This window comes from Capricornis sumatraensis, chromosome 11 (assembly GCF_032405125.1).
Source record: "Capricornis sumatraensis isolate serow.1 chromosome 11, serow.2, whole genome shotgun sequence".
NCBI classification, from domain to species: domain Eukaryota; kingdom Metazoa; phylum Chordata; class Mammalia; order Artiodactyla; family Bovidae; genus Capricornis; species Capricornis sumatraensis.
The window spans coordinates 63,174,596-63,199,637 of record NC_091079.1 but is presented as its reverse complement, the minus strand read 5'-3'; the positions used below and the strand labels follow the sequence as shown (position 1 = coordinate 63,199,637).

The window sequence follows — 25,042 nt, the reverse complement described above, 5'->3', positions numbered from 1 at the left end:
CTGTTAAATGACTTGCAGAATCCCAGCCTCCAACTATTCTGTCTTTGAAAGCAGTAAATTAGATGCCACCATTCTAGAATATACAAACTAATACAAAATTCCTACTAAATTAGTAAAGTTTATATCAGAACAGAGTTCCTGTTTTCAAAAAATCAAAAATTAAAGTTAACCCAGAGGCTAAATATATTTTTTAAAAATTGGTGGAATGTAGATTCTGTTGCACAATTTGCAGTGGTAAACTGCTACCGGTGCATTTTAGCAACAGCCAAAGCAGGGTTGTCTGTTGGCTCATTTCTTGAGTTGAAGACGAAAGCAGATGTCAGCGGGTGAGAAGGTTCACCTCTGTTTGGCATGTTTCCTAGGCTGCAGCCTGCCCTCTGTCTCTGGTTTGGAGACTCATGCAGTACCCCATTGATGTGAAGAAGATTGTTACTGTTGTTGAATAAGCTTTGGGATATAGAGCAAAACAAGGAATGATGTGCTATCACTAAACACTTCCTGCTTCCTGCCCATCTTGCACTGCGGATTCTATTTCCTATGTTTTCTTGAGTGAGGTTAGAGTTCAGGAAGCGGGATGGTTTGGACCTTGGTCAGAGATGTTGATGACACCCGTTGGGCTCACTCCAGGCAAAAGCTTTAAAGAAAGAGATGAGTTTTGTTACTTATCCCTTCCTGGTTTTATTGCTATTTTTATTTTTCTTATGCTCACTCAAGGTCCCCAGAAGCCTTACCTACCTCTAGCTGCCCCCTGGTGACCCATCTGTGCTGTCTGAGCAGAGCTCCATCCTTTCTCAGCAGAGCCTTCTTTTTGTATGTCTGTGGTCCCTTTGATGCCTGTGTCGGATTGCTACAGCACTTTTGTCTTTTCTTTAGAAGGAAACTGGATATGAACTACTCTCACAAACTAATTCTCAGTAAGTACTGCCAGAAAGAAAGGGTTACAGTTCATTGCCTATTCACCATGCATCAGTTACTTCACTAGATATTGTCCTTTGATCCTTCCTACCAACCTGTCATCCCTATTTTATAGATGGGGACAAGACCTTGAAATGCAGAGAGGTTAATAAACTTTCCCCCGATCAACCACCTAGCAAGTGGCAGGGCTGGAATTTATTCCAGTCATTTATGATTTCATAGCAAACATAGACTCCTTTTCTTGGGATATTTAAAGTTTAACCAAGGATTCTGGGTTAACAATGCAAATATGATTTAACCCTATTGATAAAATTCCTGGCATCATTCGTAGCTATTGGAATGTAATCTCAACAAGGGATCTTTATGGCACTATCCCTGGTGGCTCAGATGGTAGAGAACTTGCCTGCCAATGCAGGAGACATGGGTTCAATCCCTGGGTTGGAAAGATGCCCTGGAGAAGGAAATGGCAACCCACTCCAGTATTCTTGCCTGGAGAATCCCATGAAGAAGCCTGGTGGGCTGTATAGTCCATGGGGTCACAAAGAGTCAGACCTGACTGAGCGACTAACACTTACTTTCACTTTCAAGTTGAATCATGTAGGTAGTTGCCTACTGAAATGATTTTTTAAAAAGTTTAATGGTTATAATTAAAAATACTAGTTTATTAGCATTAATTTTTATATGGTATGTTAAAGTTATGAAACCTTCTTTCTTATTTGGTTCTCCCAATAACAGTCTGAGGAGTTAAGGATAGAAATGGGTAGATTAGGCCCGAAGTTAGTGTTGTACTCCGAAGAAATTGATGGTGGCAATAGACATAAAATGCATAGATTAAAAATGTATGTTGAGGGTAGCAGACAGAGGAGGCTGCAAGGAAAAAATGAAAAAGTCCAAGGTTGGACAAATTGGGAGAATAGCACTGAAACATATACTTTACCATATGTAAAATGGATCGCCAGTGGGACTTCGCTGTATGACACAGAGAGCCCAAACCCAGTGCTCAGTGACAACCTAGAAGGGTGAGATGGGGTGGGAGGTGGGATGGAGGTTCAAGAGGGAGGGGACATGTGTATACCTATGGTTGGTTCATGTGGATGTATGGCCGAAACCAACACAATATTGTAAAGCAATTATCCTCTAATTGAAAAATTGATAAAAAAGTCCAGAAACAGGTGGTGGCATGGCAAATATTGTATATTGGCTCATTTAATACCTCTGCATCCCCTTCCTATATTTCTGTGCTTCTGTGGCTGGAACTTCCTGGAATACCTTGCAGCTAGAATTCGGTGTGACTTAGGTTCTGTCAAAGCAGTGTACCCACGTGAGGCATGTGACGGGGCACAAGTAAGGCAGTGAGGGGTCGCTGTGTGCAAAATTGATCTTCTGGGAAAACTCAGTGTCACGGTTTCCTGGAGTTGCTGGGCATCTGTGGTGGGAGCCTAGCTCTCTGTACCTGTGGTGGGATCTGAGTGGTGGGAGGCAGTGCTGCGCTGTTTGTGTTACTGCAGGCTTGTGGTGCGTTTGGACCTTCCTTCCGGCTCTGTGTGGTTGTCTTGTTCAGCAGCCCAGCCTGATCCCCCAGGCTTCTTAGAGAATCTTGTCTTGCTCTGCAAATAAGAATTGCAACTGGTCCTGCTATCATAAAGCCAGAAGAAGATAAAGAGAGAAGAGGCTGGTTAGCTTCAAGGAGGCTAATTATGTTTAGTACTAACAGAATGGAAATTAAATTAAGAATGGAAATTTTAAAGTATATATTTATTAAATTTAGTTATATATATATACACATATATATACATACGTATATATATATATAGTTCACTGTGACTCTAGCAAAAGCATGGGTTTTTTTTTTTTTTTTGGTTTGTTTGTTTGTTTCAGAGTATGTAGAAATCAGTGACAGTAAGTTTAAGAGTAAACAGTAAGTAAGAAATGAAGGCAGCTCATGCACATGTCTCTATTGATAACTTGACTGTGACAGGGAATATCGTAGAGGTGCTGTAGATGAGCAGGATCAGAGGTCAAAAAGTTTTGTTTTGTTTTGTTTTTTTAAAGATAAGGGATAGTGGAGCATGTTTGGTTGCTGATGGGAAGTATGAAGAAGACAGGACAGAAAGATGAAGGGAAATACCTGTGAGACCTCAGTCAGTTACATAATTTCTCTGTGCTTAGGGCTTCCCTGGTGGCTTTGTTGGTAAAGAATCTGCCTGCAGGAGACCTGGGTTCAATCCCTGGGTGGGGAAGATGCCCTGGAGAAGAAAATGGCAACCCACTCCAGTGTTCTTGCCTGGATAATTCCATGGACAGAGGAGCCTGGTGGGCCACAGTTCATGGGGTCTCAAAGTCAGATACTACTGAGTGACTTTCACTCACTCACTCTGTGCCTTAGTTTCCTTAACAAATTTAGAAAATAAGATCTTCCTCTTAGAGTTTTTTTTGGGTTGGAGTGCAATAATTTTCATGAAGAAATTTTAATGCAATGTCTAGTACTTGATAAGGGCTTAATACCATACTCAGTCACTCAGTTGTGTCCCACTCTTCGTGACCCACGGACTTTAGCCCACCAGACTTGGTATTTCTCTCTCATATTCCCATCCACTTCCCCAAATACCTGTTGGACCTTTAGTCTAAAGAATTAAATTTATGATAAGCAGATATACAGATTTATTCAAATATGTACTGTTTACTTTCTTGAATACACTCCAGCTGCATTTATTAGCAGATTTTATTTAGTCATCTGTGCAGCTAGTAGAAGTAATTGGCTGTCTGTGAGTTAAGAGCACAACTCAAGCTAAAATGTGAATTCATTAGCTTTCAACTTCAGTTTTTAATTTCACCTGCTGTTTACTGCTCAAAGGAAGGACAAATTGTATTTCAATAAAATGTTTATTTCAGGAGGAATCCTTAGCAACCGGCATTCTTTTTTACTTAAAAATGGCTTCTTAATCTGCCTTGAAAAATTGAAGAAGTTGTGTTAGCCTGACAACCACTGATGAATTGGAGAAGCTGTATTTATAGTTCTTATTGCCAAAGGAATTCAAGGCATTGGGTTAGTTAGTCCAACTCTTTTTGTTGCAAGAAGTTGAAACAAAAAGAAACAAAAAATAAAATAAAATAAGGTTTTGCAAAAAAGAAAGGTAGGGTGAGGTGGGTGGTGTGGGGATGCTGGTGATGAGAAGGGAGACGCAGGTGAACAGGCGGAGATGACCTGCAACCAGTGTGCTTAGCTGTGGATGCTGACGGGTTGGGGAGGCGTGTTGGGGGCTCTCAGATGCCTCGTCTGTCTGAGGGCCCCCCGTCCCACGTTTCTATTTCTCTCCAAAGTCGGCAGCACCCCATTCCTCCTCCCTCTATCCTGGTGTCCTCTACTTTCTCACATGCCCTTAACAGCCTGATCACACTGTCACTCCAAGCCAACAAGGCTAATGGACAGCAGTTTGTGGTCTCTCAGACTAGGGCTACTAAAAGAAAGGATTTTGTTGGTCCTCTTTGTGCCCAGAGAAATTGTGCATTATCCTTTTTGAAACTGATTTACCCTTTGTGAAAATGATAGTCGCTCAGTTGTGTCTGACTCTTTGGACCCCATGGACTGTAGCCCGCTAGGCTCCTCTGTCCATAGGATTTTCCAGGCAAGACTACTGGAGTGGCTTGCCATTCTCTCCAGGGGATCTTCCCAACCCAGGGTCTTCTACATTGCAGGCAGATTCTTTACTGTCTGCACCACTAGGGTTAATTTCTATGTATCAGAACTACATTGTCCAAAATAATAAAAAGTTCTTTTCTAACCACTTTGGGGAAATATGTGGTTTGGTCAGAAAAATCACATTTTAGAGTGTGGTTTGGGTCCCAGGTCAATGGCAAAAACCCATGTAAGCCCTGAAAAAAATGAACTCTAACACACTCCTTCAATTGCCAAGAATCTCTTCTTGTTTGCTGTGTGTGTTTGTGCCTAGGATTCAGGCCAGGTGGAGAAAGGGCTGCTCAGAGACACTCAATAGGAGTGAAGAGAGGAATTCTGGGAGATGGGGGGTGGGCTCCAGCAGGGACTTGGAAAAGTCTCTGTGAACTATTAGTTTCCGGATTTCTGGAGTAGCCTCTCTGTGTGAGGGGCTGAGGAAGGTTCCAGTGAATGGAGACTGTGAGATGCCCCTGGAGCGAAGTTGCAGTGAGGAGAGGTCAGAGACCGTGAAGCTTGTGTTTGGGGATCCAGCTCCTCCTGGCAGGGGCTGCAGGCAGTTTCAGTTCTGGGCTCTACATAGCAGTCAGTGTCCGCAGCTGGAGTGGACAAGTCTTCTATAGGTCAGCAGCCCCTCAGCAACACAGCTGCCTGTTCTCCTTCAGAAAGAAACTTCTAAGAAAGTACTTCCGGAGGGGCCCAAATCCCATGGGCAAAAACAGTCTCTGTGAACCAAATGTGGAAGAAATTAAAGATGACAGTGATTATCAGCATTGTTATTCTTGACTGTGGATGTTAGAATTCACAGAGAGAGTATGTGGGCTGGTTGTGTTGCTAGCCTCAGACCGGAGGGGGAAGCATTCCTGGGCCTCCCTGGGGACCAGGCTGCTCCGGGTCCTGCCCCTTATAGGAATCTCTGCTGCCAAAGAGTTTGAAAAGTAGAGAACTTTAACTGTGACTTGGTTCTGGAATTCTGCCTTATCTCTCAACAGGTTTGCCCTGATATAGCTGGGTGACATGTGTAGAAAGAAGGTTCAGAGTCCCTTAATTTAAAAGCAAAACCAACCCTATTTTCTCTATGGTGGTTGAGGCGCTCAGTCGTGTCTGACTCTTTGGGACCCCATGAACTGTAGCCCGCCAGGCTCTCCTGTCCATGCAGTTCTCCAGGCAGGAATCCTGGAGTGGGTTGCCGTTCCTTCTCCAAGGGATCTTTCCAACCCAGGGATTGAACCTGGATCTCCTGCACTGCAGGCGGATTCTTTATCGACTGAGCTTTGTAGATTGTATTATAAAACAAGGACTGCATACCTGGAGAGAAAATCCTCCATGAAATGAAACTGAACACTTGGTAAAGAAAGGATTAATATGGTAGTCCTCCTGTAATTATTTTCTACCTGTTCTCCAAATTATAGCACAATTCACTCTTTCTTTCTTGGTAGCTTAGGAAATTTCTCTTGACTATGAGTCTACTCTTTGCAGCTCCAGGAAGTTGACATCAGGCCTCCTTAGACTTTTGTTAGAAGTTGCTACCATATAGCACATATAATCACCTGAAAATTTGTTCATTTATTTATTCCGCACACGCTTATTCAGGGCCCACTCTTTCAGATACTCTTCTCTGTACTGGAAGTATCAATACATAAAAACAAAGCCACCTTCACATAGAGCAAGATTCTGGCAGTCCACCCTGGACTAAAGACATAAGAAATAGTAGATTATATCTTTTGTTATAAATGCTGTAGAACAATGGTAGAATAGATTATGGGACATGAGGAGTGGGTAAGGAGCACTGAAATTTAAACAGGAGTGGTCAAGTTGGCTTCACTGAGAAAGAGACTTTTGAATGAAAGGGTGAGGAAGCCAGCAGTGGGAGGTATGAAGGAAGAACATTCCTGGAAGATGGGGCAGTGAGAATGCCTGAGGCAGGGGTGTGCCTGGCCTGATCAAGGCCAGCAAGGGTGGGAGGGAGAGGTAAGGGTGGAGGAAAGAAGTAGGAGAGGGAGAAAATAAGGATATGGGAGGAGGACCAGGGAAAACCAAACGGCCTGGGAGGCCATTGCAAGGACTTTGGATTTTATTCTGGATGAAATGGGGAGTCACTGGAAGGTTCTCAGCTGAGGAAGGGTATGGTCTGACTCTGGTTTGTGTGGGATAAGGTGGCTACTACTACTGAGAAGGAACTGGGGTGTGGGAAAGTCAGGGCAAGAATGGAGATGGGGATCCAGGAAAGAGACTATTGTAGAAATCCAGGCGAGAGATGAGCGTGGCTTGACCAAGATGGTAACTGTGGAGGTGGTAAGAAGTGACTGGATTCTGGATATATTCTGAAGGTAAAGGCCACAGGCTTTTCACTTGGATTGGGTGTGATTGGCTGAATTAAACTTTGACTTATATAAAATAAATGGACTATCTAATTACTGTGTGAAGTTCAAAATTCTCTATAGCAAAGTTAAATCCAGTGAGGTCAACCCATATTGACATTTCCTCTCTCTCCTTACATTTGTTTGGAAAAATATACAGGTGACTTTAGCCCAGCTTGACCTTAATATTGGACTTCATAGAGATGGTTATTTCTATTTGGAATTTTTCAGAAAGCGTCTTTTAAATACTTACATACTTTGTTCTCACTTGCATGATGTTACTATTAATAGAAGGTTTGAAACTTCAGCCAAATTGTCTTCCACCAAAAGTTTTTGCAGTAAATTTCTTACATGTGTGGCTGACTAACCTGTCATTAGGCATGCCAAGTCATGCTTTGTTGAACATTAAATTGTCAAGATATTAGAGGTGAAAGCTCCTGTAGGAATCCCAGCATTAATAACATCGATGGCTACAGAAGTGTAGCACTGTGGTCGCCATCACGGTGAGGATCTCAACTCCGTCTTAGTTTTCGCCCATCATCACACTGCCAAACCAGGCTGATTTTCACCAGCCGGTTAGTCTGTGTTGGTATAGAGAAATTATAAACTTGAAGTTAAAGCAGTTAAAAAAACCCTTCATTCTTTTCAGAGAGCTTAAGGAATTAATATAATCAAAGGGCTAGCAATTGGAAGCAGTTATTTTTAAAATGTTTCTACTACAGCTAATCACTGGGACTGGAGAGATTTGCTGTCTAACTTATTCTCTTGTGTATCTAGCATGAAGTCTGAAGAATTTAATCTGAAGTGATGAGCAGAGTTCTGTTGACTATTTTTGGAAACAGTCTTTTTATCACTTGACTCAAGAGTCTGGTCTTGCTTTGAGCATGACCTTTAGTTGCAATGTCTTAAATTAATTTAAAAATCAATTGTTCCTATTATTAATATAACTTTGGCTTCTTTCGTAGCATATTTTAAAATGTGGGAGTCTGATTACATGCTCTACACTGTGGTTGATGTGTCATTGTCATCAGTCACTAAACATACATATTTATGTATTCTAAAGCAAGTTTAAAAAATAAATACTAAGGTGTGGAAGCACAATTTGAAATAGGGAAAATTCTCTTATAATTTGTCAAATGTGACTGTGTGCTCGCATGGTGAATGGAAGAGTCAGTTGAAAAAAGTTGCTTGGTCAAGTGGTCTATTCCCTTGCCTCCTGTGGCTTGCTCCCCAAGAGTGGACTTTGCTGTGGCCTGAATTTGATTCTCTTTTCCAAAATATCTCTACTACTTTCTTACTATTCAGAAAGTTCCAGAAGGCAAATGGGTTGACTTTCTTTAGATTATTCCTGGAAATCCAATTAATCTCTGGAGCCAATTCCTCAAATGTTATTGGGTTGGGATGAGTAAATGAGGACAGTTTGTGAAAGTGAATGTTGACACATGCACTTTGGTACCTTATTATCATATATTCATGGGGAGGGTATTGGGCTTAAGGTAGCCTGGAATGCACTTGAGTGTGGACAGAAGGAAGGATTGATCGAGTAAGTGGGCCGATGCTAGAAGCCATTCTCTTTTCTGTTGTGCTGCTAGAATCCTCCTATGGAAAGCAGATGTTTTTGTATTGAAGAAAGCCAATGAGCTTCAGTCCAGTTTACAAAGGACACCATTTAGAGAAATTCAAGATTGAAATACATACTGTTAGCATCTTGTTTAAAAAATTGCAATTTTCCCAAGTATATCATATTTATAGATTTACTGTTTATATTTGTCTAGGAAAACAAAAGCTGTTCATCAAAATAGAAAATTTGAATTTTATTTGTTAGTTAACTTGGTAATTGGTAGTATTCTCTTATAATTGAACACTGAAGCTTTGTTCTCTTGCAAGAAATTACACTGAATAAAGCGTGTGTCTGTGATGTGCTGCTGAAGGGCTTCTGTGTTGGGTAGGAAGAAGGAATTCAGTGGTAATCATTGTAGTACGATATAGCTGAGAGGTACTGGTAATCAAGGGAAGTAATAGTGCAACTGGATGGATAATTTGAAGTAATTAATTTTTCCCCTTTAGTATAAGCAAATATGGGCTTCCCAGGTGACTCAGTGGTAAACAATCTGCTTGCCAATGGAGGAGCCCCAGGAGACACAAGTTCGATTCCCTGGGTTGGGAAAATCCTCTGGAGGAGGAAATGTCAACCCATTCCAGTATTCTTGCCTGAAAAATTCCATGGACAGAAGCAGCTTGGCAGTCTACAGTCCATGATGTTGCAAAGAGTTGGACATGACTGAGTGACTGGGCACACACACATGCATATGCATATATACTAATAACTGAAAGCTGGTAGAAGAGAAACTATTATGTAAATAGTGTATCCTTGAGAAACTTAATTATGTAAAAATACTGTGTATTTTTTTTAGAATAACTTTATAGGTTTTAAAATACCAAACTATACATGAACATTGTAAAAACTGCAAACAGGGTAAAAAGCAAAATTGAACTGTAAATCTGCTTCCAAGGAAAACCATTCTTAACATTTTGGAATGTCCTTTCAGAATTGTTTCTCTCTCTCTCTCTCTCTCTCTCTCTCTCTATATATATATATATATATATATATATATATATATATATATATATATCCCTCCTCCCCAAGATTATATTACATAAGACTCATTTGGATTTCCTTTTTTCAAATAGTATATTAAATGTCATCATCAGATTTATTCTGATGTTCTTCTATTTTAGTGACCTTGTGGTGTGTCCACTCTATGGATATCCCACAGTTTGTCCCTCCATAAAGAAAAATTTTGGTTGGTTGACTCAGCAATTCTAACTTCCAGGAATTTTTCATACAAAAATGACTTGCACAAGTGTATAAAGGTACATGTATACATACAACAATGGTATTTATTGTGGCATTATGTTTGATGATGAAAAATTGAAAAGTACCTCAATGTCTGGGAGGAAAGGATGGGCTAAACAATATGATCTTGTGAAATGTTACCGTATTCAAAACTTAAATGTAGTACATTTACTACTAACATGAAAAGATGCCTGTGATTTATTGTGAAGTGAAAAAATAAGTTGCAGAATACATGCAGTACATTCGTGTTTAGACACCCCAAATAGACATATATGCAGTTAGGAATTTAATGCATTTTAAATAAGTGGAGGCTTTGCAGTAAATTGTTAAAAGCTGTTCTTTCTAGGGGTTGGACCTGACTGGGCAGGGTTGGGAGGAGAATGGGGAGGAATATAAAGCTGTCCCCATATTGTTTTACACACATTTTTATGGAAATTTTAACAAGCATATATTTTGTAATAAATGAATGTTTGAAAAAAATGAAAAGTACATTCAGGCCCTACAGGAACAATGAAAAAGAAAACGTTGAAGTGAGACTAGATATTCTCTAAGATAACACCTGCTTCACAGATTATGAGTTCATGAAATCACAGTCAGGTGAAAACTAGTTGGTCTTCTTTATAGATACAGAATGTTTCATTCACAGTGTGGTGGAAGCATGAGAAAAAACAGGAAGAGAGAGCAAACCGTACGGTCAAAATGGAGTCAGTTGGAAGCAGAGGTGGGCGCCATTGACCCTCATTCCAAAGAAACATGGAACTCAAACTTCTCTTCTTCAAGAGGGCTCTACACATATTTAAGAGAAGCTATGTGGGCCTGCCCTCGTGGCTCAGATGATAAAAAATCCACGTGCAATGCAGGAGACCAGGTTCCACTCCTGAGTTGGGAAAGATCCCCTAGAGAAAGGAATGGCAACCTACTCCAGTATTCTTGCCAGGAGAATCCCATGGACAGAGGAGCTTGGCGGGCTACAGTCCATGGAGTCATAAAGAGTTGGACTTGACTGAGTGACTATTCCTACTGCTACATGTGAACCTTAAGCCTTCTGTTTTCTAGATGAAATATTCCCAGTTCCTCCCAATAGGATCCTTTGTCATCCTGATCACCCTGTTGTGTTTGTTCTGGTTTGTCAATGTCCATCTTGAAATTAGATGACCAGAATCAAATACTACTGCCTTCTAACTTACAGTCTCGTCACTGTGGGATACAATCAGATTAACCTTTCCTCGTGCAAGAGATGCAGTTTTAAAAATCTAGACTAAGATTATTCCTAAACCTCTGCCTTGTGTTTTCTTCTCAAAATTCCTAATTAAGAGTTTTGCTTTTTTTTTTTTTTTTCTTCATTATTTGCCACCCAGGACTTCTAGATTTGGGGAGTTTATTTTCTTTGGGTATCTTCTGTTGTTGAACCCTTTGCCTCCATGTGAGCTGTGGTGCGGAAGATTTCTCAGATTTCCTCAGCTTTCTATTATTAAAAATATCAGCTTATATGAGTCACATCATTAATTGATATCAGCTTCAAGGAAGGAAGCTAACTTGGCCCAGGCCCTCCACACCACCAGAAGGGTTTCCTTTTGTCACCAGGGCATTGTGCAAATTGGGAACAAAAGCAAGTAAGAGTGCCCTCTTTGGGCAAATAAAGGATAAAAAGTTCTTCTCCAGATGAATGAATTAGAAAAATGTCCCTCTTCCATGGGTGAAGAGGCCTGGGGACCTGGCTTGAGGAGGCACTGGATTTCAGCCAGCCTTGCTTGTGAACAGGATATATTAGCACAGCTACTTGCAGCAGCTTGCGTTGTCATAGCACTCCGTGTCTGCCTCTTTGCAGCACAGGTTCCCAATTTCTGGTCTAGGGGGTTCTTGGGAAATATACTTTCTACACCAGTTATTCCTGGTTTGGTTCTTTCTTCTTTTCCTTTTTTTTTTTTTAAATCAACAGTACTATTATGGTACAATTTATATATCATAATGTTCATCCCATTGTAAGAATACTGTTTGGGTTTGTTTTTTTTTCTTAATAGATTTATAGCATGGTACAAATCAGTACAGTCTAGTTCTAGTACATTTCCATCACAGCACAAAGTTCTTTGGTGTCCATTTGCAATTAGTTTCCCTTTTCAACCCCAATCCCAGGTAATCCACCGATCTGCTTTCTGTCTTTATAGCTTTGCCGTTTCTGGAAATCTCATGTAAGTGGGATCCTATCTTCCTTTAGCTGCTCTCCTTTGCTAATCTAATAGGGGTTCAGTTTGAATTGGGGTTGTATCTTCCTTTTTTTGCTGCTTTCTTCTGCTGATCTGCTGGTGGTGCGATGGCTGGATGTTGGCCCTGCCCCGTTCTACTACTTCTGCAAACCCTCACTCATCCCTTTCTTTCCATCCTGCGTCAGCATTCAGATATGCTCTGTTACCTCCTGTCTTAGAACCTTCTCCCTGGTTCAGCATCCTCTCCAGCCACCACCATATTTCTCTGGGCCATTTTTGAGCCCATGTCTCAAGATTTGACTTTATGTTCTCTCTCTGCTCTCTTCTCCCCTGTGACTATTCCTTTTAAAATTTGAAAAAATGTAATATCTGACATGAGTGGAAGAACATTAAAAAGAGCATGTTTTATATATATATATATGTAAACTTTAAAGCATGAAGATATAATGAACATCTACATCTGTCTGCCACTCCTTCCACCAGCCTTACAAACAGTGGAATACATGACTCAAAGTATCAAAAATCTCTTGCTCCTCTCTGCATTTTTTTTGTCCTCTTTTATCTTAGCTAACTCATTTTAACTCCACTTTTATAAAAGGAGTCTGGGCTGAATAGTCTTTGAATTTCATTACATTGTTAAACTTACTCGATTACCATTTAGAGATTAATTTTATGTTTAGAATGTCTTATGGAAGATTTATAGCTTATATTGTTGAATATTACCATAGCTTACTTTATTATGAAGTCTTGGCTAAGAGCATGATATATGATTATACTATCATTTCTGCAGGAAATTTATTCTACTTTGTATTAGTTTGCTTCAAATGTTGTTTTTTTCCCCTAAATTTTTGAAGCTAAAAGCTAACCTTCCTGTAATGTTCTCCCTCAACCCCGCCTCTCTTTGGATTGAATTCTTTTAATCAGATGAATTGGTCCCTGGGGAGGTATAGATGTCAATTATTGCTACAACTTAATACTAATGACTACTTAAATATTTAATTAATGTAATACTTGACACTTAGGGAGAAACTATTTATAATCATCAAAGCCAGGCCTTTGTTTTCATCTTTTGTGGCTGGTGTTTGGCATATTCCTTTTGTAACATAGCTGGGAATGAGCTGCTATAGAAGTGAAAAAAGTGCCTCCCACTTCCTTCCACCTCCAGGCAGAAAAAGTTGCACTGAAAGTGATTAGTGATGGATATTTAAAACATTTATATTAGTTTTCCAAACTACATTTTTATTGAAAATGTGTTGAATTTTAGAAGTATGAAATAGTTTCTTATTCCTCTCTACTGAGTATTGACGTCATTGTAACAGCTCTTAAAAGCACTCATTTTTCTTGGACTCTTACTTTTGTTCATTCATTAATGCATTCTAAGGAATATGGTAACTTTTTAACGAGTTGCAAATATACCAAAGTGATTGACATTGTCCCATGGAGCACGGGCTCAGTGTGGCAGGAACACCATGGAAGATAGTCTCTTCTGCCTGACAAGTGCAGGCCAGAGAGAGCAGGGAGCTCAATTTAGGGCTCTGGGTTCATATGCGAGATGCATTCCAGCCACGGTGATCCTGAGGCACACAAGTCTCCCCTGGGCTCAAGGAGAATACATATGAGAGCTGGTTCTGTGGCTCCAACAAACATATAGCTTCAAGTTTTTCCTGGGTCTGAGAATTTCTAGCCACTCACACCACATTTTGCCAGTCTCTGCTTCACTGAACACACATGCTTTCATTTCATTCTGAAAAATCCCCTATATTTGTGGCTTTAGCTCTATCAATTCTAAATCTACTGGATCAAATTCTTTGTGCTTTTCCTCCTACCTGAAATCAAAAAGAGACAAACAAGCATACTTTTTATTTAAGTGGGTGAGTGAAGGTTTACTGACTGTACACATGGACTTTGTGAGAGAGTGACTCTGACCTGTGAAATGTCTCATAGACACCCATATTTCGAAACATTCTCCACTGATTAGTGAGGCTCCAGGTTGACAGTCCAGCTCTTCTTTGTACACTTAGGACTTTAACAAGGTAAAAAGTGAAAGTTGCTCAGTTGTGTCTGACTCTCTATACAGTCCATGGAATTCTCCAGGCCAGAATACTGGAGTGGGTACCCATTCCCTTCTCCAGGAGATCTTCCCAACCCAGGGACTGAACCCAGGTCTCCCAAATTGCAGGCAGATTCTTTACCAGCTGAGCCATCTGGGAAGCCCAGGGCTTAACAAGATCACTCCAAACTTCACAAACAGTGCCAGTCATCTTACAAAATACAAAATCCCTTTTTTAACTTTAGTCTCCTTTTTCATCCATCACAATTCTAAACTCTGAAATCACCAGATATAATTCCTTTGACATTTAAATTTACATTTGTCTTAAACATTGCATTTAGTTAAAAATGATAAAGATTATTATGACTTGCAGCATGTGGGCGCACCAGTTGTGGTTCATGGGCCCCAGAGCTTGTGGGCTCCATAGCTGCAGCGTGTAGGTGTTCATTTGCCCTTTGACATGTGGAATCCTAGTTCCCCAACCAAGCATCGAACCCATGTCTCCTGCATTGGAAGGTGGCTTCTTAACCACTGGGCCTCCAGGGAAGTACCAGTGTTATAACTTTTTAATTGTCATACTAATGAAGGGATTTCCTTAAGATCAAAACTGCTATAGATAAAGAATTAAAAAAAAACACATTTTTCATGAGGTAAAGAGTGCGGTTAAGATCGTTATTCATAGTCTAAGATTTAAGACTTGATTTTTTAATATGTATAGCACTCTTTTGTTAAGCATGTGCTGTGCTTAGTCGCTCAGTGGTGTCCGACTCTTTACAGCACTATGGACTGCAGCCCACCAGGCTCCTCTGTCCATGGGATTCTCCAGGCAAGAATGCTGGAGTGGGTTGCCATGCCCTCCTCCAGGGGATCTTCCCAACCCAGGGATTGAACCTCTGTTAAGCATAATCAGCATGAAATATTTAACAATTTATTTATTTGAGTTTTCTCAGTTGTAGAAGAGAAAACGATGTTTTAAATTCTCATTTTTTTTAGAAGCCTCATGCTTTCAAGTCTTCAAAATGTTTGCCCATCTGAAAGGCTTCTCTTGTGCTCATGATGCTTCTTGCTTGCATTATGACAGGCAGCATGTCAATTGTACCTTACTTTGTAAAGTCAGTTATTTTATTTCCATGTTAGATTTCCCCCATTTAAATTAAGAATCTTCAAGATGAAGAGGGACAGCAGTGTCTGTGGTCTGTCCTCTGGCCATCTGCACATAGTCATGTAAAGCTGATATTTTGGGTGAGTGAGAATTTTTGTGTTTTGTTTCACAGGTGGGGAGCATTAAGCGGGAAATGACCTTCACATTTCAAACAGAGGACTTAAAACGTGACTCTAGTAAAAAAATGTCCCATCAACACTTGTTTCCTTTGGCCATGGAGGAAGATGTGAAAACAGCAGACACCAAAAAAGCTAACCGAGCACTTGACCATGAAAAAGAAAATACTCGCTCCATCTGTCTCCTTGAGCAAAAACGAAAAGTTGTTTCATCCAATATTGATGTTCCTCCAGCAAGGTAAGGGACCATTAGACCTTGTATGTATCTGCCCCAGGAAGTCAGTGGATGGCAGGTACTGCCTCTGCTGTGTTTCTCTAAAGTACACAGATGTAGAAGGTTTTTCTGGTGAGAATATCTTTCTGTTGCTTGTGTGAAATGGAGCAGGTGGTTCTGCTCTTCAGAGCTGACTTTGAGGCTGTAGCAGTCGAACTACTGTAGCTCTAAAACAGAATGTTTTATTAGATTTTGGCAAATAAACAACAAACAGCAAGAGAAGAAATATTAAAAAAAATTAAAATAAATACAAAGTGTAGGACTGAGCATAGCCACTTACAAGCAAGGATATTCCGATCTTTTGGTCAGGAGTTAGAGAGCTGTGGCTGCAGATTAGATTTGGCCCCTGGCCTGTTTTTATTTGGCCTGTCAGATAAGAGGGCTGCCCTGGTGGCTCAGCTGGTAAAGAGTCCACCTGCAATGCAGGAGACCTGGGTTTGATGCCTGGGTTGGGAAGATCCCCTGGAGAAGGGAAAGGCTACCCACTCCAGTATTCTGGCCTGGAGAATTCCATGCCAGATAAGAACAGATTTACATTTTTAAAAAGTTAAAAAATGAAGAATATGGAGTATAGATCATAGGTGGCCTGCGGAGCCTAAAATATTTATATTTGACTCATTACAGGAAAAGTTTGGTGATCCCTGGTTTATATCATGGTAATCCTTTTAAGACAGATCTAGCTTAGAATTGGGCCAAGAGGGCTTATCTGCAATATCAAAAGGCTTTTATCACATTGTAATTCTACTTAAATTGCATCCAACAGCACTGAATCAGAGGATAATATTATGGCAGCGTGACAGTGGAACGGTAGTAGAATATACATGCCAGAACTTAACTTACTTTCTGGCCTCTCATGTATCTCAGCTAGAAAGTAAGTTCCATGTTGGCTATGATTTTAGTCCATCTTGTTTATGCTGCATTCCTAGCACTAGGACCATGTCTAAAGGGCTCAGTAAATATTTGTTGAGTGGAGAAAAGAAAGGAAATGCTGTAGCATGAAAGCTTGCTAATTTTTAATATGTGAAATATATTTTGTTACCAAAAACCATCTATAATGAAACTTTATAAACAGTTGCTGGAGAAGGTCTGCATTTGTACAAGTGGTTTCTGACAGCTAACTAGGAAAATAGTATCTTTGGAAAAGGAATAAATATTCCTTTTCTACCTATTCACTGCCTGTAATTAGAATTTCATTTCTTTTTATATGAAATCAAAAGTATCTTCTCTTAAAAAACTACATATTTTTCTATTCTGCTACCAAATTTGTCGAACTTTGTAAAATTATAGACCTCTTTCTTTCCCTTAACTTTTAATTGAAACTTTTCATATGTTCATTGCCTCTGTTCAACTACTTGGAATTATTTGCTTGTCTAATTTTTTCATATAAAGTACATGCTAAATTGTTTAGGATTAGTTCCTTTAACTGGGAGTTCACTATGAAATGTCTTACCATGACCTGAACCTGATAAGCCCTGCAGTTTGTATCTGTTATTTGGTTGACTCACAGGTAAAATGAATGGCATGTAATTTCAATGTGAAGAGCTGTGGTTTTATTTTTTTCCTAAGCTTGTAGGACAAAAATTAGACTTCCCACTGTCACATAGTTTGGTGCCAACTTGCAATTCTATAGAACTTACTCCGTGGAAAATTTTCATTAGACCATTTTATGTTAAGAGACCTGGAATTCATAATTTATGCTAAAAGTCTGTTAAGGATTCATTTATTTCCACCCATGGACCTATCAATCTATTTTTTTGGATATTGTGGTTCTGATATCAATTTAATGATGGCCTCATAAAATGGTTTATGAAGTGTTCCCCCCTCTTTGTTTTCTGAATTTGTTTTAGGACTGGTATTTTTTCCTTAAAAGGTAGGTCTACTGGTAAAGCCAACTGGACCTGGAGTTTTCTTTATGGAAGTGCTTTTTTAATTACAGATTCGATTTGTAAGATTGATATACAGTTCACCCTTGAACAACACAGGTTTGAGCTGTACAAGTTCACTTAAATGCAGATCTTTTTCAGTGGTAAATACTATAGCACTACATGGTCCTCGGCTGAATCTGCAGATCTGGAGGGATCATGGATACAGAAGGCCGACTATAAATTATATGCCGATTAACCCTCATGTTGTTCCAGGGTCAACTGTAGTGCTGTCCAGGTTTCACGTTTCTTTTTGGATCAATTTTGGTAATTTGTGTCTTTCAAAGAATTTATCCATGTAAAATTGTTAAACAGTGTGTAGCTGTTCATAATATTGCCTTTTAAAAAAATGTTGAGAATCTACAGTAATGTTCCCTCTCTCATTTCTGCTATGGGTCAGTGTGTTATCTTTTTTTTAACCAGTCTGACTAGCAGTTTACCACTTTTATGGCTATTCTCAAAGAGCCAGCTTTTGCATATATTGACTTTGTTGTTAGTCCATTCTCTATTTCACTGATTTATTTTTTTATTATTTCTTTCTTTCTGCTTATTTTGAGTTTAAATTCCTCCTCTTTTTCTAGTTTCTTAGGGTAGAGTTTTAGATTGTTAACTATAGACTTTTCTTCTTTACAACTATAAGTTATATGCTATGACTCCTTTGAAGGACTTCTTTATATTATTGTTTAGTCTCTAAATTGTGTCCAATTCTTGTGACCTCATGGACTATAGCTCGCCAGCCTCCTCTGTCCATGGGATTTCCCTGGCAAGAATATTGGAATGGGTTGCCATTTCCTTCTCCAGGAGATCTTTCTGACCCAGGGACTGAACCGACATCCCGTATTGGCAGGTGGATACTTTACTTCTGAGCCACCTGGGAAATCACTTCTTTATATGCACTTCCCAAATTTTGTTCGGTTGTTTCTTTTTAAAAATTGGATTATTGTAATTAGGTTTATTTTTTAAAAGTAAAGAGATATATTTTTCATCTTATTATTTGTAGTTGGGAAAACAATCCAGAACACAGAAATATATTCTTAAAATAGGATATTTTATTCATTATATTCATTATAATTAACTGATATCTGATTCATTGTAATTACTGATAATTTTGCATCTTAATTTTTTTCAAACCATGCTTTACTATGTTTTCTTTTTCCTACTTTTGTTTACTTCATTTAGCTTGATTATAAAGATATGTATTCTATTTCATTTTTTGGGGGGAGGGATTTGTTCAATACCTTATTTTTAAAAGATTTTATTTTTTTTCAGAGCAGTTCTAGGTTCACAAGATTGAAAGGAAGTTACAGAGATTTCTCACATACCCTGTGTCCCCACACACATCACACCCTTCCATCTGTAATTATTTTTGTCCTAAATTTTACTTCTATACATGTTTGTGTTGTGCATTAAATATATAAGGACATGTTTCCCTCATTTTAGTATCATACAGTGTATTTATTTTTTTGCTGCCTAAAATATACTCCATTCTCTGCTTATTGATGCCTTCCCTACCCTGAACTCCTGGAAACCAGTCATCTTTTTACTGTGTCCATAGTTATTTCTTTTTCAGAATGTCTGTAGTTGGAATAATGTACTATGCAGCCTTTTCAGATTGGCTTCTTTCACCGAGTAATATGCATTTCTTTACTTTATTCAACATATTTATTAGTTATGTGGATTTTTATGTACCAGATACTGAAATACAAGGTAAATTAGATATATTTCCTGCTCTCATAAAATTGAGGAGAGAGATATTCTAAACAATACAAATATAAATAGATAATTATATATTGTATAATTTATAATGTCCAGGACATTCAATCTGTTAAATGTACAGGACATTATGAGGTTCATAAGTAAGAAGACTTATATTGAAGCATAAGGAAAGCTCTCTTTAAGGAAACTACGTTTTAGCTGACACCTAAAGAATGAGGAAAAGTTAGATTGACTAGGAAGGAAGGTGCTCCAGGAAGGGGAGAATATGCATGAAAACCCTAAGGTAAGAAGGAAGGCCTGTGTGGCTGAAGCACAGAGAACTGGGGAGAGGGGCCAGAGATGAGGTTGGAGAGGCAGGCAGGAGCCAAATCTTGTTGAACTATATTGATTGCGGTAACGATTTTTAAAGTATATATTTAAGTTGATAAGAATTTTATGGAGAAGAATGGTTAATGCTACTTTTGTATTTAGGTGTTAGATCATTAGATCACGTTACATACAGATTAGGTTCCCAGGTGGTGCTAGTAGTAAAGAACCTGCCTGCCAATGCAGGAGACTTAAGAGACGTGGGTTCGATCCCTGTATTGGGAAGATCCCCTGGAACAGGGCATGGCAACCCACTCTAGTATCCTTGCCTGGAGAATCCCATGGACACAGGAGCCTGGTGGGCTACAGTCCATGGGGTCACAGAGTCGGGCACAACTGAAGTAACTTAGCATGCATAGATTGGGTTGGAGAGGGACAAGAAGGATGCAGCAAGACTAGTAAGGAAGCTGCTGCTTTAGTACAGAGGTGATGTCATGGGAGTTTGGACTAGAGTAGTGGCAGCTGACATGACGTGGAAAGACTCATGTGTATTTTTGAAGTAGATGTGAGGTTTCTTGGTTGTAAGCAATAGCAGAGGGCTCGCTGATTGAACAAAGGATGAAATTTCCTGAAAGAGTTATGAAGTTTCTAGGAAGGCTGAATAATCAACTTAAAAAGTGGATAGGAGGGTGGGCAGCTAGAAACATAGTTGTGTTCATTCATTCTGTAGACTGAGCTTCTTGGCTTTGGAAGCAAGAGATGTGTGTGTTTGGAAATTCTCCAGGCACTAGAAGTAAATTCAGCCACTGGAACATAAATTTAACAAATGACAGACCTAAGGCGGCTAGGTTTCTGACCCCACGTGAATTTTTGTTTCTTACTATCATCATTAGTGTTTATCAGAGAACATTAACTTACTGCCAGTTACAACTGTGATGCCTTAAAATACATTGGTTTCTAATGTCACTTGCTGTTGAGCCTCTTATTAAAAAAAAAAAACAAAACACGAAACCATTAGGCAAACATTATTAGATAACCTGGACCCATTAGAGCATGGCATTTGTTATTCTCTTTTTGCCAGACATTGTTTTTTGGAAGTACTGATGCTTAAATTGGTTGGATTTCACCCAAATAACAATTACAATGTAATTATGCAAAGTAGTAACTGTCTTCTAATTATAACTCTAAAACTAAAGAAATCTATTAGCAAACTAGTTATAATGAGGGAAAAAAAGAAAATTTTGGCCCCAAATATTCCTAGACCTAACAGCAGTTTATTAGAATACTCCAGATTGTTAGTTTGCTGTTGGAAAAAAAATTGAGCCATACGGCCCTGTTTGTTTTGCAGGGTTTTAAAATATAGTGATGTCAGATATATCACTTGCTGGGTAAAATGAAGTCATCTTCCCCTTATAGAATGCCTCTCTGGGAACTGTATCGTTTAAAAAGAACTTCAGAAGCTTGTTAACCTGTGAGTTCAAAGTTAGGAAAGGACCTGAGCTACAGGCAATGTCTCACGTGTACATGGAAAATTGTGAACTGATTTGGACTCTCATTCTCAGTGGTGTTCCCCACATTTTCTTCTTTGTCTTTCATGTCCTGTGTATGACTGATAGAAACGTCTTTTATGTCTAACCTGGAATGAAGTGAGAGATAAGGCAAGATTGCTATCATTATTTCTGAATCACCAGACGCATAGCAGTTTCTGGAGCAAATGTTTAATGTTTAAATGTATTAAAAACATTTCCAGTCACAAGCTCTGTAACCAGTATGAAACTACCGAAAAGAAGGAAAGTGGTAAAGGTCTCGAACAATCTCATTGAACATTGAATATGTTCAATTTTAACAACATATCTTGGGAAGGCACTATAAATGTACCTACCTATGTTGGAGAAAGACTAATGCTATATAATTGTTAAGAACCAAAGCAGTCTCGACAAAGTAGCTTTTAAGACCATCTTTTCCAGGAAACTTTTATCCACTTGCATCCCTTCCTATCCTTTCAGTAATTCAGGTCAGCAAATAACTATTGTTCCTATTTTCTTGCTGCAGTCTGTCTGTTTCTTACACAACAGCCAAAATGATCTTCCCAAAGCACAAGTACAATAATGTGGATAGAGGACAGAGATAGGAAGTTGCTAGGAACCCATGTAATTGACATCAGGACTTAATGAAACACATTGTGCCATCAGGATACCATCAAGTCACATCTTGCTGGGGATTTAAAGTCAACAAATAAATCAAGATTAAGTAGAAACAAAGTTATTATTTACAATGCCTTTGATCACTTGTGAGACCAGCACCCTCCATTAAAGACTTGAGATCATAAACCGATTGAGAAAAAGACAATTATTCTCTCCCTTCCTACACAAAATTTCATTGAACTGAAAGGTGGGACTTCTGTCTGTTGTGTTATTTTTTTAGGCTCTTTCTTCCTGCCAGATGCTTATAGTTGAATTTCTGTGATCTAAATGCACATGTGCTACAACTCTACTCTCATAATAGTCTATGAAATTATGAAAGTTGTTAATAAGGTGAGTCAGGAACCAGTAGTTCTAAAACAGTGGTTCTCTTTCCTGTGCTGACTCTGATAACATTGACTGGCAATATTTTCTTAGTGATAACTTAGGAAAGTTTGTGTTTTGTGGTATAAATTTGGCTCAGATTATGTATGTGTAAGAGACAACTTTACACACTTTTTGTGTTGGTCTTAAATATGGCATTTGGTGTTGCTCAGTTGCTAAGTCATATCCGACACTTTGCAACCCCATGAACTGCAGCACGCCAGGTTTCCCTATCCTCCATTATCTCCCAGAGTTTGTTCAAACTCATGTCCATTGAGTCAGTGATGCCATTCAATCATCTCATCCTCTATTGTCCCCCCTCTCTTCTTGCTGGTCTTTCCCAGCATCAGGGTCTTTTCACTCATTTACAATCATTTTGTTTTATATCTCTTTATTAAAAGTACCACATTAGTGGCAAATTAGAATGTGCCACCTGTTTATAACTTCATTGTGAATTTTGAATTTTGCATATTAATGTGGATTTTTAAAATAATAAGTAATTTAAGTCACTTTGCTATTAATGAAGGATATGTTCTTTGCATCAGTTGGGCAGTACTGAGTAAAATACTGGAAGTGTAACCCAGAGAGTATTTTGCTTACTGAAATGAGTCAGACAGAGAAAGGCACAATTATATGATATCATTTATATGTGGAATCCAAAAAAAGTGATACAAAGGAATCTATACAAACAAGGAATGGATTCACAGACATAGAAAATAAATGTATGGTTATCAAAGGGGAGAGCAGAGAGGAAGGAAAAATTAGGGGTATGGGATTAACAGATAAAAACTGCTATATATAAAAGAGATACACAACAAGGATTTACTATATGGCTTAGGGAATTATACCCAAGATTATAAGATTAATTATAAGATTATTGTATCTCTTAATAACCTATTATGCAAAAAAAAAAAAAAAAGGAATCACTGTGCTGAAAGTAACACAGTATTGTAAATCAACTATACTTCATTTTTTAAGAAGTGTAACATTCAAGCATTTGCAGGCATCACCTCCAGGAATTTTGTGTAAATCATTTCTAGCAGCGAAATGGAGAAAATTTCACACCCAAAACTTTTGGTGGACCGGTAGCTTTGTTGTACTAAGTGGGTCACTGACTTTGTTGCACAGGTTTGGTATATGGGAATATTCCAGAATGCTTAAAGTGCCATTATCCTGCTTTTCTGATGCCATTGGTTGCCTCTGAAGAATCGGGTTATGTTTAGATTTTACATATCTTTTTTTTTTTCCCTCCCTAATTCTGTTCAAAATTTAAACAATGAGGGAGTAGAAACAATTGGATTCCCACTACCTCCCATTCCCTCCTTCCTCCTGCCAATATAAATTCTGTGTTCTGCTTTAATTACAGAAAGGCAAATAAAAATTAAGCAAGATGTTGGTCATTTATTTAAAATGAATTGTGTCTGAACAGCATTGTATAATAGAGTTTTCATATGAGCTACATATGTAAAATTTGAGCATGTGTAAAATATGAGCAACATATTTAAAATTTCTAATAGTTACATTAAAAGCGGGATAAAGAAACAGGTGAAAATAATTTCAATACTACATATTATTTAGCTCAACATATCCCAAATATCATTATTTCCCTTTAATCAATATAAAGTGTTACTTCCCTGGTGGCTCAGCAATAAAGAACCTGCCTGCCAATGCAGGAGACACGAGTTGAATCCCTGGGTCAGGAAGATCCCCTGGAGAAACAAATATTTTATTTCCCACTCCAATATTCTTGCCTGGAAAGTTCCATGAACAGAAGTACAGTCCAGGGAGTTGCAAATAATTGGACATGACTTAGCAACTAAACAACAGTGAGATATTTTACATTCTTTTTTGCATATTAAGTCTAAAAAATTCAATATATATTTTACTCTTACAGCACCTCTCAGTTTGGACTGGGCACATTTCAAATGATCAGTGGCTACAGAGGTTGTGATGACTATTGGACAGTGCATGTTCAGGGTAAAACATTGGTTATTATACCTTTCAGTCCAGCTTACCATTTATCCCCAAGACAGGGGTTTCTCTTTTTTTCTTACTCCCACACACATGAAGAAAATGCCTCCCTCACAGCGATGCAGTGGAACAGTAGCCTTTTACTGGAGTGTTTCTTAAGGGTTAGAGAGGGACAAGGAGTAGCCCAGGTAAGGAGAGAGACATTTCAGCGTCTGTGGATCAGGGACTATTTAGTTAGAAAAAAAATCTGCAGCACAGATCCAAGATATGTCTGTTGCTTTCCAGTTTGAATAACTAATATTTTTGTACAATTATAATTACTATGAGAATATTTAAATTCCATCCAAATAAAAGAAAGGTTAAATTGATATAGCCACAGTTCTGGCTTTTTTTACAATATGAAAGCAGCTTCATTTCCAGAGTTTGAAAATGGCTCTTTAGTTGTTACCAGATACTCTGACATTCCCTACAGTAGCAGCTGTTACCAGTTCTAATTGGCCAAGTCAAGACTTTAGGCTTGGACCTGGGTTGTCACACTTATTGCATTTCTTATGATTTTTTAAATATAGTAACAAAATAGTTAATGAAAACATACTACTGGTAAAGTAGAAAATACAACAAATATATCAATTTTAGAAAGACTCCAAAGAGCAAATGGTTTACTTTGTGTCTAGCTTAAAGCTATTATTGATTCTTCTTTTAAATATTGACCTATGTTTTTTCCCCTCCTATATATAGATTTCTGGGTGGAAGAGGACTAAGGGGTTAGGCTGGAGAGTTAGGCTTGACTTGAAATACTTTCAGAATTTAATTTTTATCTGTTAAGTTATTCAACTGATAGATTGACATTTCAAAAAAGTTGTCAGGTACCTGTGGAGATGAGAAGGTAGGGAGGACATCTGTGTAAGTTCTGACACTGAAAGCAGAAAAAAGAAGAAGCAGATGTAGAAAT

At 38.6% G+C, this 25,042-nt stretch overlaps 1 protein-coding gene across 1 annotated transcript in view; it reads left to right on the top strand.

Annotated features, from left to right (window-relative positions):
• ZNF704 (zinc finger protein 704) overlaps positions 1-25,042 on the top strand; it is a 242,713-nt gene that overhangs the window by 37,720 nt on the left and 179,951 nt on the right. The window contains exon 2 of the mRNA XM_068984034.1: positions 15,334-15,575. Within this exon, the coding sequence (XP_068840135.1) occupies positions 15,334-15,575 (242 nt within the window). The remainder of the gene's footprint in view (positions 1-15,333; positions 15,576-25,042) is intronic.